The 12100-nt window shown below is 34.0% G+C and overlaps 1 protein-coding gene across 50 annotated transcripts in view; it reads right to left on the bottom strand.

Moving 5' to 3' along the window:
• The window catches only part of RIMS2 (regulating synaptic membrane exocytosis 2), a 484966-nt gene that overhangs the window by 225075 nt on the left and 247791 nt on the right, over nt 1–12100 (bottom strand). For 41 of the 50 annotated variants that reach the window (XM_056332919.1, XM_056332910.1, XM_056332903.1 and 38 more), the window contains 4 exons: nt 5972–6180; nt 4506–4625; nt 2573–2672; nt 1672–1795 (listed from right to left, as the gene is read on the bottom strand). In XM_056332919.1, coding sequence (XP_056188894.1) covers nt 1672–1795; nt 2573–2672; nt 4506–4625; nt 5972–6180 — 553 coding nt within the window. Of the gene's footprint in view, nt 1–1671; nt 1796–2572; nt 2673–4505; nt 4626–5971; nt 6181–6298; nt 6367–12100 lie in introns of all 50 variants that reach the window. The other 9 variants (XM_056332929.1, XM_056332925.1, XM_056332940.1 and 6 more) reach the window with 1 other exon arrangement.

Below are 12100 nucleotides of genomic sequence, written 5' to 3' on the forward strand. Positions count from 1 at the left end.
ACAACAAACAGTAAATATAAAAGCACAAGAAAGAGTACAGGAGGTCTTGCACAATGAAGAGAATGCAGAAAGAAAAAAATATTGAATATTTTCAAGACATGAGCAGTTTATTGAAACTTTTGCTACAAACTTCTGTTTGAGATTAACTATGGAAGATCTTACACCTGTATGGAATTAATTTGAAACCTCCTTTCCTGAGAGAATATTTTTCTAGTAATATAATTTGTCCCTTAGCATTACTAATATACCTACAACTCCCAAGTTATGCAAAGGTTTTTAAGGATAGGACAAATGGTACAGCCTTTACCCTAAAGGGGTTGCAAATTCAATATATGTGTAGGAGATAACATCTCATCTCACTGCAAAGATCGTTTTTGTTATTGTCAAGTTTGTTTAAAATTGTCAAACCAAATTGTTTCTACACATTAAATTCCTGAAGTGTCAAACACATTAAGTTCCTATTATAGCTGAACTGATAACAACTTATCTTCACTGTAATTCCATCCTCAGATTATATGGTTCCACATATTTTTTGTAGTACTTCTTAATTTTAGTTATGTTACCCGTGTTTTCTCATATAAAGGTCAGATGATTGTATGTATCTTATAAAAAATAAAGGGATAAATATACTTATTAATATATAATGATAGAATCATAGAACAGCTCAGGTTGGAGGGGCTCTTGAAAGACCACCTGGTCCAACCTCATATGGAAAAGGGAGTCTACAGGAGATTAGTTAACACCCTGTCCAGTTGTGTCATATACATAATAAGTTCTGTGGGGAGAAAGAGAAAGTTCTTAACAACTATAAGCAGATTCAAATTCAGTGATAAGCATCCCCCTCTTCACAGCCCTGGTATGATCAGCTATGGAACTTCCAATGGAGAAGTAAAAAAGGGATGGATGTGACTGTAGGCTGTAGGAACTTGGAAGAAAAAGAACAGATGAAGAAGGGGAAGTATTCATAGTCTAATATAACAAAGCAACTATTGCTATGCAAGAAAAAATTAAGTTGACATTGAGAAGTAGGTCTGAAAGTTAAGTAAACTAGTAAGTAAAGCACCGAAGAAAAAGCGCTACATAATACTAGCTAAACCTTTAGATATGTTCTGTATTAGACAACAAGCAGTAATTTAATAGATTTCATAGATGAAGATGATGAGAATGTCTATTCGAGATTTTCCAAAGCATATTGATTATGTCATTAGCATACGGTACTTTGTGCAAAATTCTACATTTCAGACTCTCAATAAATAGAGTTCATCATCAGTTCATAGACCAAATATTAATATATAATTTAATATATATAACATAAAAATTGAAATTAAGAAACAAAATCAGGAGTCAAGAACTGCAACAATAAAGAGTATAACCACAGCTTCAATGCCGGTATAGGCTGGATCACCAGCTAAAGAACCACAGAAGGGAACCTACTTTTGACAATATTATTAGACATTGCCTGGGACTCCATCAGAGAATACAGGATTTCAAACCAGCTTTTTTTACTTACTGGCCTAATCTATCAATCTAGCTATTCTTTGGTTTACAGACTTTTGCATACAGTTTTACTGTTTAAAATGTTTCTGAATCTGTTTGATATGCTTTGCCTTAAAAGTGAAATTTAGCAACATTTCAATCATGTTTAATACCAAAATTTCGGAAATTACTTACCCTATTGGTCTTGAAACAACAAGCTCCACTTGTGGCTCAGGTTTGGATTCTAAAATGATGTTATACACCTCCTCAAAGGTGGCTCCTTGTAGTAGCCTTCCATTCCATTCTAATACTTCATCACCTATAATTTCAATAATAACACTTCGCTTAGGAAGTCTGCTGTGGACTGGGCTTACAATGACAATTTAAGCCATTCTACTCTCAGTTTACTGAATTGTGAAACCTAGGTTGTAGAACAAGTTTAGAGTCCTTTATACAGGAAAATTCTGAGTATTAAAGCCTTTCTGCAGCACAGTTTCAAATACATAAAGTTCAGTGAAACAATGGTATCATCAGTAGGACCCCTACTGAATTAGATAGATACAGCTCTTACTTGTTTTGGCATCTGTGGCTTACAGAAATCCCAACATGCTCTTTAGAATATGCAGATCTTTAAAACAGCATAACTCGTTAACTTACTACTTTGAAGATCCATTTACTTCTACAAGTTTAGTATTTAAGGTCCAGATAGTTGTTATGTTAATAGATAATATTTCTTGTACATTCTCCAATCTAGCAATCCATGATTTGCATGTTGGGATAGAAGCTGTTTCTTAGCCAAGCTGGTTCTGTTCACACATTTGTAAAAGATTGGATTGCTCTAAATATACACCACAAAACGACTGGGCAGAACATCAGTGAATATTATTTTGAGTATAAAAACATGAATAAAAATGTTAAAATATGATTTTGAACATTTCACAAAAGCAGTAATGTCAATAATCTAGTAACTGTCAGGTTGAATTCTGCAGTTGTTCATCACACATATTTAACATACTTTCACATCTAATTGGATCTCCTCACTTGTTATCACCTTCAGAAAAGCAACTCAGCTTATAGATCTGTAGTAGATACATACCTGGTCTAAGATGCCCCACTGTATCAGCTAAGCTTCCTTTTTTAACTTTGGTGATAAATGCGCAGAGTCGACCTGATTCAGTCATCTTTCCTCCTACTACCTGTTTCAAAGAGGAAGTATTTTCATAGAAAGAAAATTACTTTAAATGACTTAAATGTTCTGGCAACAGAAAGAATTCAGTTATTTCCTTTGTCTTCAGGTAGCCCAGGTAAGACAGATACACTTGAAAAAAACATCACAGAATTTTGGCTATGACAGATTACATTTGTACTTACTCTGGCTTTTGTGTAATTTAAACACAATGCCAATGCAAAATGCTAAAGCATTTAAACTTCAGCAAATATGTGTATAGTATGACACTGTATTATAAATTATGAGCCAAAAATGTAAGGTATTGCTGATAGAACTGCTTACTTCGATACCTTTTAACTGAAAACAGATACATTAGTGTAACAGAACTCATGATGTTCACACTAAGAGCTCAGTTAATCAAATTTACTCTGGCTGGGCACATCAGATGAAAATATTTCTCATGCTGAAGATTTCTCTACAGGAAACTTCAACAGGTTTGACCTTAATATTTATCTTTGAATCAGGCAATTCCCTTATCAGAGTCAGTTATAACTGCACATTCTTCAAATTCTTAAGGTTTCTTAACCATCTTCATATTTGGATTTAAAATTTGTGATACTAAATCCTATTTATGTTACTTTCAATAATGTAAATATTTGAAAATTCAGGTCAGAAATAACTACCGAGTTTCAGATGTTTATTGAGATTAATAATAGTTATTCTTAAATCTAAACTATTTGTGAGTCTCAGTAGAGAGTTCATCTATATAGTAGATTTTAGAATTTTAAACATAGAAGTTCAGACAAAAAGTACTTCATAATGGCACTGTTAATCTATTCTCTTGCATTTTCTGACATGAAGACAGTAACACACATACCAAAAGCGATGTTCAACTGGCTTCTCCACTGACTTAAAAATATCATTTTTTTAAATTAATTTTTTAATTTTTTAATTAAAATATAATTATCAAATCATTAATAAATTAAAAAATTTGCAAAGCATGTTGGTATAAGTAACCACTCTGATTTAATCCCTATTTACAGTGTATGACTATACCTAATCTGCACACCCAAAGTCAGTGCCACACTCAGTAGAGAACAGAGAATTAAACAAACTTAATTATTTCTCACAAGTATCCTGAAACAAAATAAATACAGGCTTCTTTCTTTTACTGTGTAGAATTCATTCGTATTCTTGTACTAGTATTGCTGGAACTGCAAATAATATCACACAAAACTGAGATCAAGATATGGGCTGGAAATAGCTTCATAATGTGTTCAAAGAGTACTGCATCACGAAAAAGATGCAAACACATTACTTTGTGATAATATATAATAAATAGTAAATAATTTTGCATCTTGTGTATTTAAAATGTAGCAAAACAGACAATCAGAGGCAAAAAAAAAAACAGAAACAGGCTCTTCTATTGGCAGACTCTGCTCTGGATTTAAATGTCTCATTAATTTCCAGATGTCCCCCTGATCTTCAAAAGAGATAATTTATTTTTCACATTTCTCCCCTCTTTTGGGGAACAGAAGTTATACCATGGTGCAATGTTCAACACGGAAGCAAGCAGACAGGGTTTGGCTTGCCCAGCAAGGATGCAATTAGTACCTTACAGAGCAGACATTCTCAGCAAACTTGTGAAAACATGTCTAGTCTTTCAGAAAAATACATTTTTTTGAGCTTGGACCCTATAAAATTACTCTTGGTAACTAAGATGTCTCTATATTGTAATTCTGAGAATGATAAGACATTATAGATATCAGTATGTATATTCTATATAATATGAAAATATTTTCATTTTAAAGGTAGCTAGTTTAACTGCCAGTTGTTAATTCCAAAATTATTCATTACCAACCTTCAATCCAAGCATTGCTCCTGAGTCTCTAGGCACACTTCCATCTTTTAGTCGTTTATTTAACAAAATCCGACCAATGAGACGGTCTCCATCTTTGGATGGTTGCCAAGTTACTGGATGCTATCATATGGTGTTAATGGAAAATACAGTGAATATGATTTTAAAGAAAAATATTTCTGTAATACTTTTCATTTCCTGATATATTTTTTAAATGTCATGAAAGTATTATGATTACACTAATATTTAACATACTCGAATGACAGAAAACTGTGCTGGAAAAGATTCATTTGCATATATAGTCCATGACAATGTATGTCTAATATTTCCTAACAGTATCTGTTTTAATAAATCTAATTTGTAAATATCTAGAATAATCTTTGCATCTTGATTAGGTAGATATAGACAACTATACATAGCCATTTATATACACTGACAATCAGACCTGAGTACTGACAAAACCAACTGTAGAGGTCTAGTATAAGAGTAATACTGAAAAAAAGAAGATTAAATCAAAACAGAAAATTGATATAAGACATTTCTTCTTTTTCCACTATTCCAAATATGTCAGTTTTCTCTAACACTGATAATTTTTTCAGTGTTTTATTTTCTCTCAGTAGTAGTATATTAAAAATTATGGAATACATTAAAAGGTATAATCATTACTCCAATGTATTGTTTCTTTCTTGGAATAATTACTTCAGATACGAAGCATAGTTACAGCGAATGTTATTATTTCATTAATAAACATGGGCACAGTTATACTTGTTTATTAGCATAATTAATAAAATTTAAACATTTTATTTTGTGTAATCATAGTACTTTTTCACAGAAAAACACTATTTCGTGCTTCATTTCATGCACAATTAACAGGCACAGACAAATCTGCTCCCATTACAACTAATAACTCTAAAAAGATTTATCATAATCTCCACCAAACAGAAAGCAAAAACATAAAATACCAAAGCAGATGGCAAAGCCTTTAATTCTGCACGATACTGCACAAAAATGGCATGGCAACAAAACAAAAGAACAACCATGACAGTGAAAGGGAAAAAAGAAAAACAACTTTTCTGTGCAGAGAGACCCAATTTTCTCCCTTTTTCACCTGGGGTTTAAACTTAATTTAATTTCAGCCCCAGGAGTTTGAACATAGTAAATCAAATAAGCCAATCAGTAGAATCCTTATTGTTAATTACTTTATACTTGAAAGTAATACCATGACATGCTATTATGCAACCATAACGACATTCCTTTATGCCTCTCAATTTTTTTCTTAGGCTGCCAAACAGTAAAAGCTGCAAGCATGCAGAGACTTTTCATTTGTTTTTCTTTTCTGCACCTTAAGAAACGCTACATTGTCTCTAGAAACACCCTATCTTTTATTTTATGCACTATTTTAATGAGTGACAGAGAGCAAACAAAGACCAAATGAGCAGGTTAAAATGCAGGCTCCAGAATCTCAGTACCTTCTCGCTATGGCTATGCTCCTCGTTTAGAGTTGTGCTACTACACGTATCTACCCCAGAGTCTTTTATCTGAGGCTCAGACCATTCCAAGTCCTCTTCCAATGAGTGGCCACCAAAGCACACCATTTTCTTTTGCCTCTCGGTTAAGGTGTTAGAATCCGACAAAACTGCCTGCTCACTAGTTTTTCTTTTTCCCCTTTGACTGTACCCTAAAGGTGTGGGATAAAAAAAAAGGATACAAAAAAGAAAACATGCAAAGGTGTAAATAAATCAAAGGAAATGTGAAATGATAAAGGAAACTAAATGGTAAGGCTCCACATGTCTCACCAAAGACATTGGGGATGCCTCACTGCTATGCCAAGACGTATGGTCCAACCAGTTGTAATCCATGTCTCCTGCGAGAATCAGACAGACAAGATAGTGCAGTAAAGGAAAGGTGAAAGAAAGGACAGACAAAGATACAGTAAAATTGTAAAGACTTCTGATTATCCTATCTGATTCATAACCTCTGCCAGCAGGGCTTGCAAAGTGCTTCTAAGAAAAGCTAAGGCTCCAACAAGAGTACACAGAATATGAAATACAGTGAGGAAGGAGGTACGTTTGTGTGTATCTACGTGTGCATAAAATTATGTACAGTGTAAAGCAGCATTGCTTTAGAGTTTTTTATTGTTCCTATAAAATTACTTAAAAGAAATTAAATAAAAAGGCAAGCTGTATTGTATTTGTAACAGAATTTTCAGAGAGGATAGCATTTGAATATGGAATGAGTTTTCATCATAATCTAAAGAAATAGTTTTCTCCATAATCTAAAGAAATAGTTTTCTCTTAAGGAATGTATTATATATATAAACCAGTGTTTATTCTCATCACTTTAATAAAATACTTAAAACAATGGTAGTCTATATTCAGCTGTGCAGTAGATGATATTTTAAGGAAGGTTAAATGACAGATTGATAAGAAAAACAAACATAGAAACTATTTTTAGAATAGAAAGCATATTAACTTTGCTTGAAATGACCAGAGAAATGTCTACTGGTTAAATATCAGGGAAAATTCCAGTAAGTACCCCATAACTGGGAATAAATGCGCAAGGTTTTGATGAAATATATATATATTTATAGAATCAGTATTTAACCTGAATGACAGGCACGTGGTAGGAAGAAAGGTTTAAAACCCCGTTTTATAGAAAAGGTCTAAATGAATGCTGCTGTCCACACAACTGGAGAATGACTCATGTATTTTAATAAAACATTCTCTTTTATGTGGGTACTTTAAATTTTAAAATATGCCCACACATTTTGCATTATTACATTTCTCTCTCTTTTTTCTCACCATTGATACTAACATGACAAATGTTTTGTTACTATGTGCTACATAATAATATTTTGATACTACTGTATGCAGAAAAACATATTGACTCTTCTATCAAATGTCATGACCATAAGAACACTAAACCAAAGTAGTTCTGCTCTTTTTACTACAGACCACAAATGACATTTTTCTATTTCCATTACTTGGATCCCACTTTGATATTACTCAACTTATTCCTCTGAAATTACATCAATAAGTTGGTGAAATCTTAACACTTGTCTAGAAAACATTAGAGGGAGGATGTGAAGGTACAGCCTCATAAAACTAACACACAAAAAGCTAATACATGCTTTAGAAAAGTAAAATATAGTCTCCTTAGAGGGATATTATGTACAATGAGAAATATGATCTTTTTTCACTTCTTTTCTCCTAATATTGCATATGCTAAATGGAACCTCCTTTCATTTTAAGGAGGGAAACATAAAAAATAACAAAGGATTTATTTTCTAAAAGACACTCTGAGCCTAGTCCCTTAGATTTTGAAGAAATATTGTAGCATATTAAATACCCTTTGACTTCATAAAAACGGTGGTAAAGGGACCTTATAGAACGATTTTGCAGCTTTAATACATTCATATTTTCTATGTAATAAATAGGCCTGCTGTAAATGTATTAACTCTGCTTCTTGATTCTTGAAAGGAAGTTAACGTTTTAAAATGGGAAAGTCACACTGAAACTGCTTTCTTATGACCCTTAATATCTTGACTATATTACAGAGAAAAGTGTGGCTATCCTGCTAAAGGGAAAAGAAATATTCTTCTGAAAGCTAATAACATTTTGCAAAAGGTACTTCTGCCATGGAATTTCCAGTGTTGTCTTACCTCTACATCCAAAGACATTGCTTCAGGGGAACTGAGTGAAATCATCAGTGAGGTCATGAAGATCTAGCTTTTACTGCATAAATATAAGTTTAGAAATATCCAGAAGATAGCAAAAGTTCCAGTCTACATATTGCCTGTTTTACAAATCCTAGTTTTAAAATATATTTTAAACTGAGGAAAACTCATCTCATTACAGTAATGACTTCTCAGCTCTAACTGCATGAACCAAAGGCCCATGAGCCCATACTGTTTTTTCCCAGCAGTTTTTTCCTGTATCATCAATACAACTGCTGTAGCCAAAACCAAAGTCTAACTAAAAAAGTTGGAATTTGGTTCCCTATAATGCGGTACCTAATTCAAGGAGCAGAGCACTGAAATAAAATGAGCTTTATAAGCAGAACAATTACACCTGATTATTCTCACTTATTCTATTTCCAAGAAATAGTATATTTTCATTGAAATTACTAAATTTAAATGTATATACCTACCATTAGGCATTAAGAATGTACTATTGCAGATTACTGGGTATTTTTTAGAGTTTTAAAATTCTCAGCAACAGTCTCAACTACCACTTATAATCCAAAAGAAGCTACCAGAAAGGAGTACAGGAGTATGGCTGTTACATCCTTGCTGTTTGATACTGTACGTAGCACTTCACCTGTACCTTATGAAACCCATCATGGCTTTGCCAGCTCTCCTGTTCCTGCCTTTCCCCATATTAGTTATACAGTTTTGCGTGAGCTTGCTGAAAGAAAGGACTCCTATCAAACTGATCTTTCACTTGTGTGTCTGCATAGAAAATAACTTCTTAAAAACAGGAAAATAAGTTATTCAAAAGCTGAGTCCCCTGAGATGTACTGACCATATACCCATTCCCACTGTAAATGTGCATATACCTAGTCAGCAAAAACTGGTCCAATATTCACTTGCTACTCGCATGTCCACAATATGTGCATGTAGACGTACACTCAAAATCAGAAATTAAATTAGCTTGACAGTAACTGTACAGTACAGTGTGCTGTACATATATAAGTTCATCCTATAGGTGTTTATATGAGAAAATGTTGTGGAGTGTTGGGCTCTAACAGCCTGGCATATGCACATCCACATTTGAAACATATACATTGACTTTCAGCTAGAGAAATTCTGGATATTTTTGTATATTTTTTAAATAGAACTACCTAAAGTAGTAATGTACATACATTAATGCATGCAACAATATGTGATATCACATATTATTTAAGTTATTGAGAGTGATACCTCAAATTTTTTTAAAACTTCCCATTGCACTGTAAAAATAAAATACATTGATTATGTTCCTACTATGGAACTTTCATTTTCTCTCTACTTTCAGGGGAAAAAAGGTCCCTTAAAATAAGCTTTTGTATCCTGTTAGAGAAATTTTACAGACAGCTCTCAAATTGAATCTAAAGACCACTAATTCTTCTACCCAGACTTTGGATATTTACTGTACAGATCTGTACAACTGAATTAATCAGCCTATGTTCCTTTCACAATCAATGAAGGGAAACAGAACTTTTTCATGTGTGGAACATTTGGCCTGTTTTAGATGTGTACTTCCAAGTGAGATAAATCCTACCTTTATCATATCCAAAATGTCTAATTTCTCCTCCACTGCTTATAGAGGAGGTCTCTGTGACTCATTCAGATGGTTATCTTCTTCTCATCAGGAGGATCCTATACCCTAAATTACTATTTTCACAAAGCCCCAACTATTTGTTCATGAATCCAAGAAAATATCAAAATTATCACAGGAAGGCAAATCTACTGGATTGATTTTATACAATTAGAAATGCCAAATATTTCTTTCAATATGTCATGTGAACAGGGTATCATATATTCTCTTTTTCACTCTTCACCTTAGCAGTGGTAATGGAGACTAAAAGGATCTCTGGACCAGTTTCTGTGTTCGAGTCTTTAAACCGGGGGTCCTCAAACTACGGCCCGCGGGCCGGATACGGCCCCTCATGATCCTCACTCTGGCCCCCAGTATTTACAGACCTCCCGCTCCCCCCCTGCCCCCGCCAGGGGTTGGGGGGGGGGAACCAAGCAGCCGCAGATGACTGCCTGCCACTGCATCTGCGCGCCAGCCCCCTGGTTAAAAAGTTTGAGGACCCCTGGTTTAAACGTAGGTCCCCGGCTCATCTGCTCATGTAACTGATTTCTGCTTACTAAAAAGGTTTCCAAGAGTCCTCTCACCCATGCATCGCTATATGGTATGCAAGATTAGACACATCTAGCCCAGCATACCTAAGGCACTGGCACATAGACATTGCATACGTTCTAAAAGATCCAGTTATTTTGCAGCAACAGTTTATTCTTTACCACACGGTAAGCCCTGAACCTAAACCTGCATGGAGGAACACATGCAAAATTGAGCTTGTTGCCTGATCAAAGCGCTCCCACTTCTTGCTCTACTATTTTCCCTTCTCCTTTTCAGTCAAGATATAGAAAGCTGACTTTCTTTTTAATTTGTGTCTCACAGTAAATGCCAATTATTCTAAAATTAAAATGATAATATAAGCAACAACTCCATCCAAAGACTGGTTTGTTCATATCTGTGTTCTTTTTTTCCATTAAAATATGTAGATATATGTTTCAAAAAAAATTGCCATAGAGGTCAGAAATGCTAAAACCCTTGTAGATCATCTAGATTTTGCCCTTACAACTGCATCAAGTCAACTAAATGACAGGCCTAAATACTATAGAAGTTTATAAAATACAATGAAACTTATTAATAAAATATTTTACCTTATAAAGATATACTCAGGATGACTGTCTGGAAGCACTGTAGAATATTATATTTCTATGAGAGATGTAATGCTTCGTACACCCACATTTTTTTAGGTACAATGAATGACTTGAGAAAAATCACTGGACATAAATTTTTCAGTGCAAGTTCTATAAATATTAAAATGTTGACTGGGTAAATGATCTGTGAAATCTTGTAAAATTAAAAGTAATACATACAAGATATAGTTCTTTGTTTCCCTACAAGAAAAATTGTTAAACCATAGTCTTTCTATGACAAAGACACTGTAGTTTTAGTTCTGACTGCCAGAGAACGCACTTGCTGGTCTCTCAGATATTTCTCTTCTGCAATAGCAGATGCTTTATTGAGAATATGTGCATTTAAGGTGTGCAGCAGGAATGACTCAGGAAAAAATGTCACCTCATTGATAAATTATATAAGCTATAATATCAAAGCCATCTTTCATGGAAAAAAGGAAGTAACATATTACTAAGCAAGACAATCTTAGCTAATGTAATTATAACAGCATTCAAATGCCTCGAGTTCAGGAGTGCAGCTGGATTCAAGAAAGGACATATGTGAGGTCTGCTCTTATTAATGTCAGTGAGCTCTCTGTGTATATGGAAAGCATGCATGGACAAATCAGGTTGGGAGAAAAATCACATCAGTGACCAAGACTTTCTGTACAAATGGTGTTAAGCGGAAACATTTGTAATGTAATGTAATGTAAACTACATGCTTAGTACATTTTCTTTAGCCGAAACCAAATAGGCAGAGGAAAAGATTTTCTTCTCCACCCAGGAATCCGCAGGAACAGGAACTTCCCATAGCAATGGGAACCTTGAATGACAGCATATATTTGAAAGACTTCCAGTCAATTTCCATTCCCTTTATATCTTAATGTTTAATTATGTATTTTTTGCTACTTAGAACAGCTTTCCTGCCCAGAAATGCGGTAACTAAGTATCTTTTAAAAGGTATTAAGGGATTTTAATCTAACCTACACAGTATGTGTCTACCCTTTCTTGAGTATTGTCCAAGTACACAGTCAAGTCCAAAACCCTTTATCTTCCAAACAGTCTAGACATAAGATGCTCAGTTTAATTGGCTATTCTACACATAGTCTTTCAGGATGCTCTAAGGTGTCCAAAACCGTCACATAGG

This window comes from Falco biarmicus, chromosome 3, assembly GCF_023638135.1.
Source record: "Falco biarmicus isolate bFalBia1 chromosome 3, bFalBia1.pri, whole genome shotgun sequence".
Lineage (NCBI taxonomy): Eukaryota > Metazoa > Chordata > Aves > Falconiformes > Falconidae > Falco > Falco biarmicus.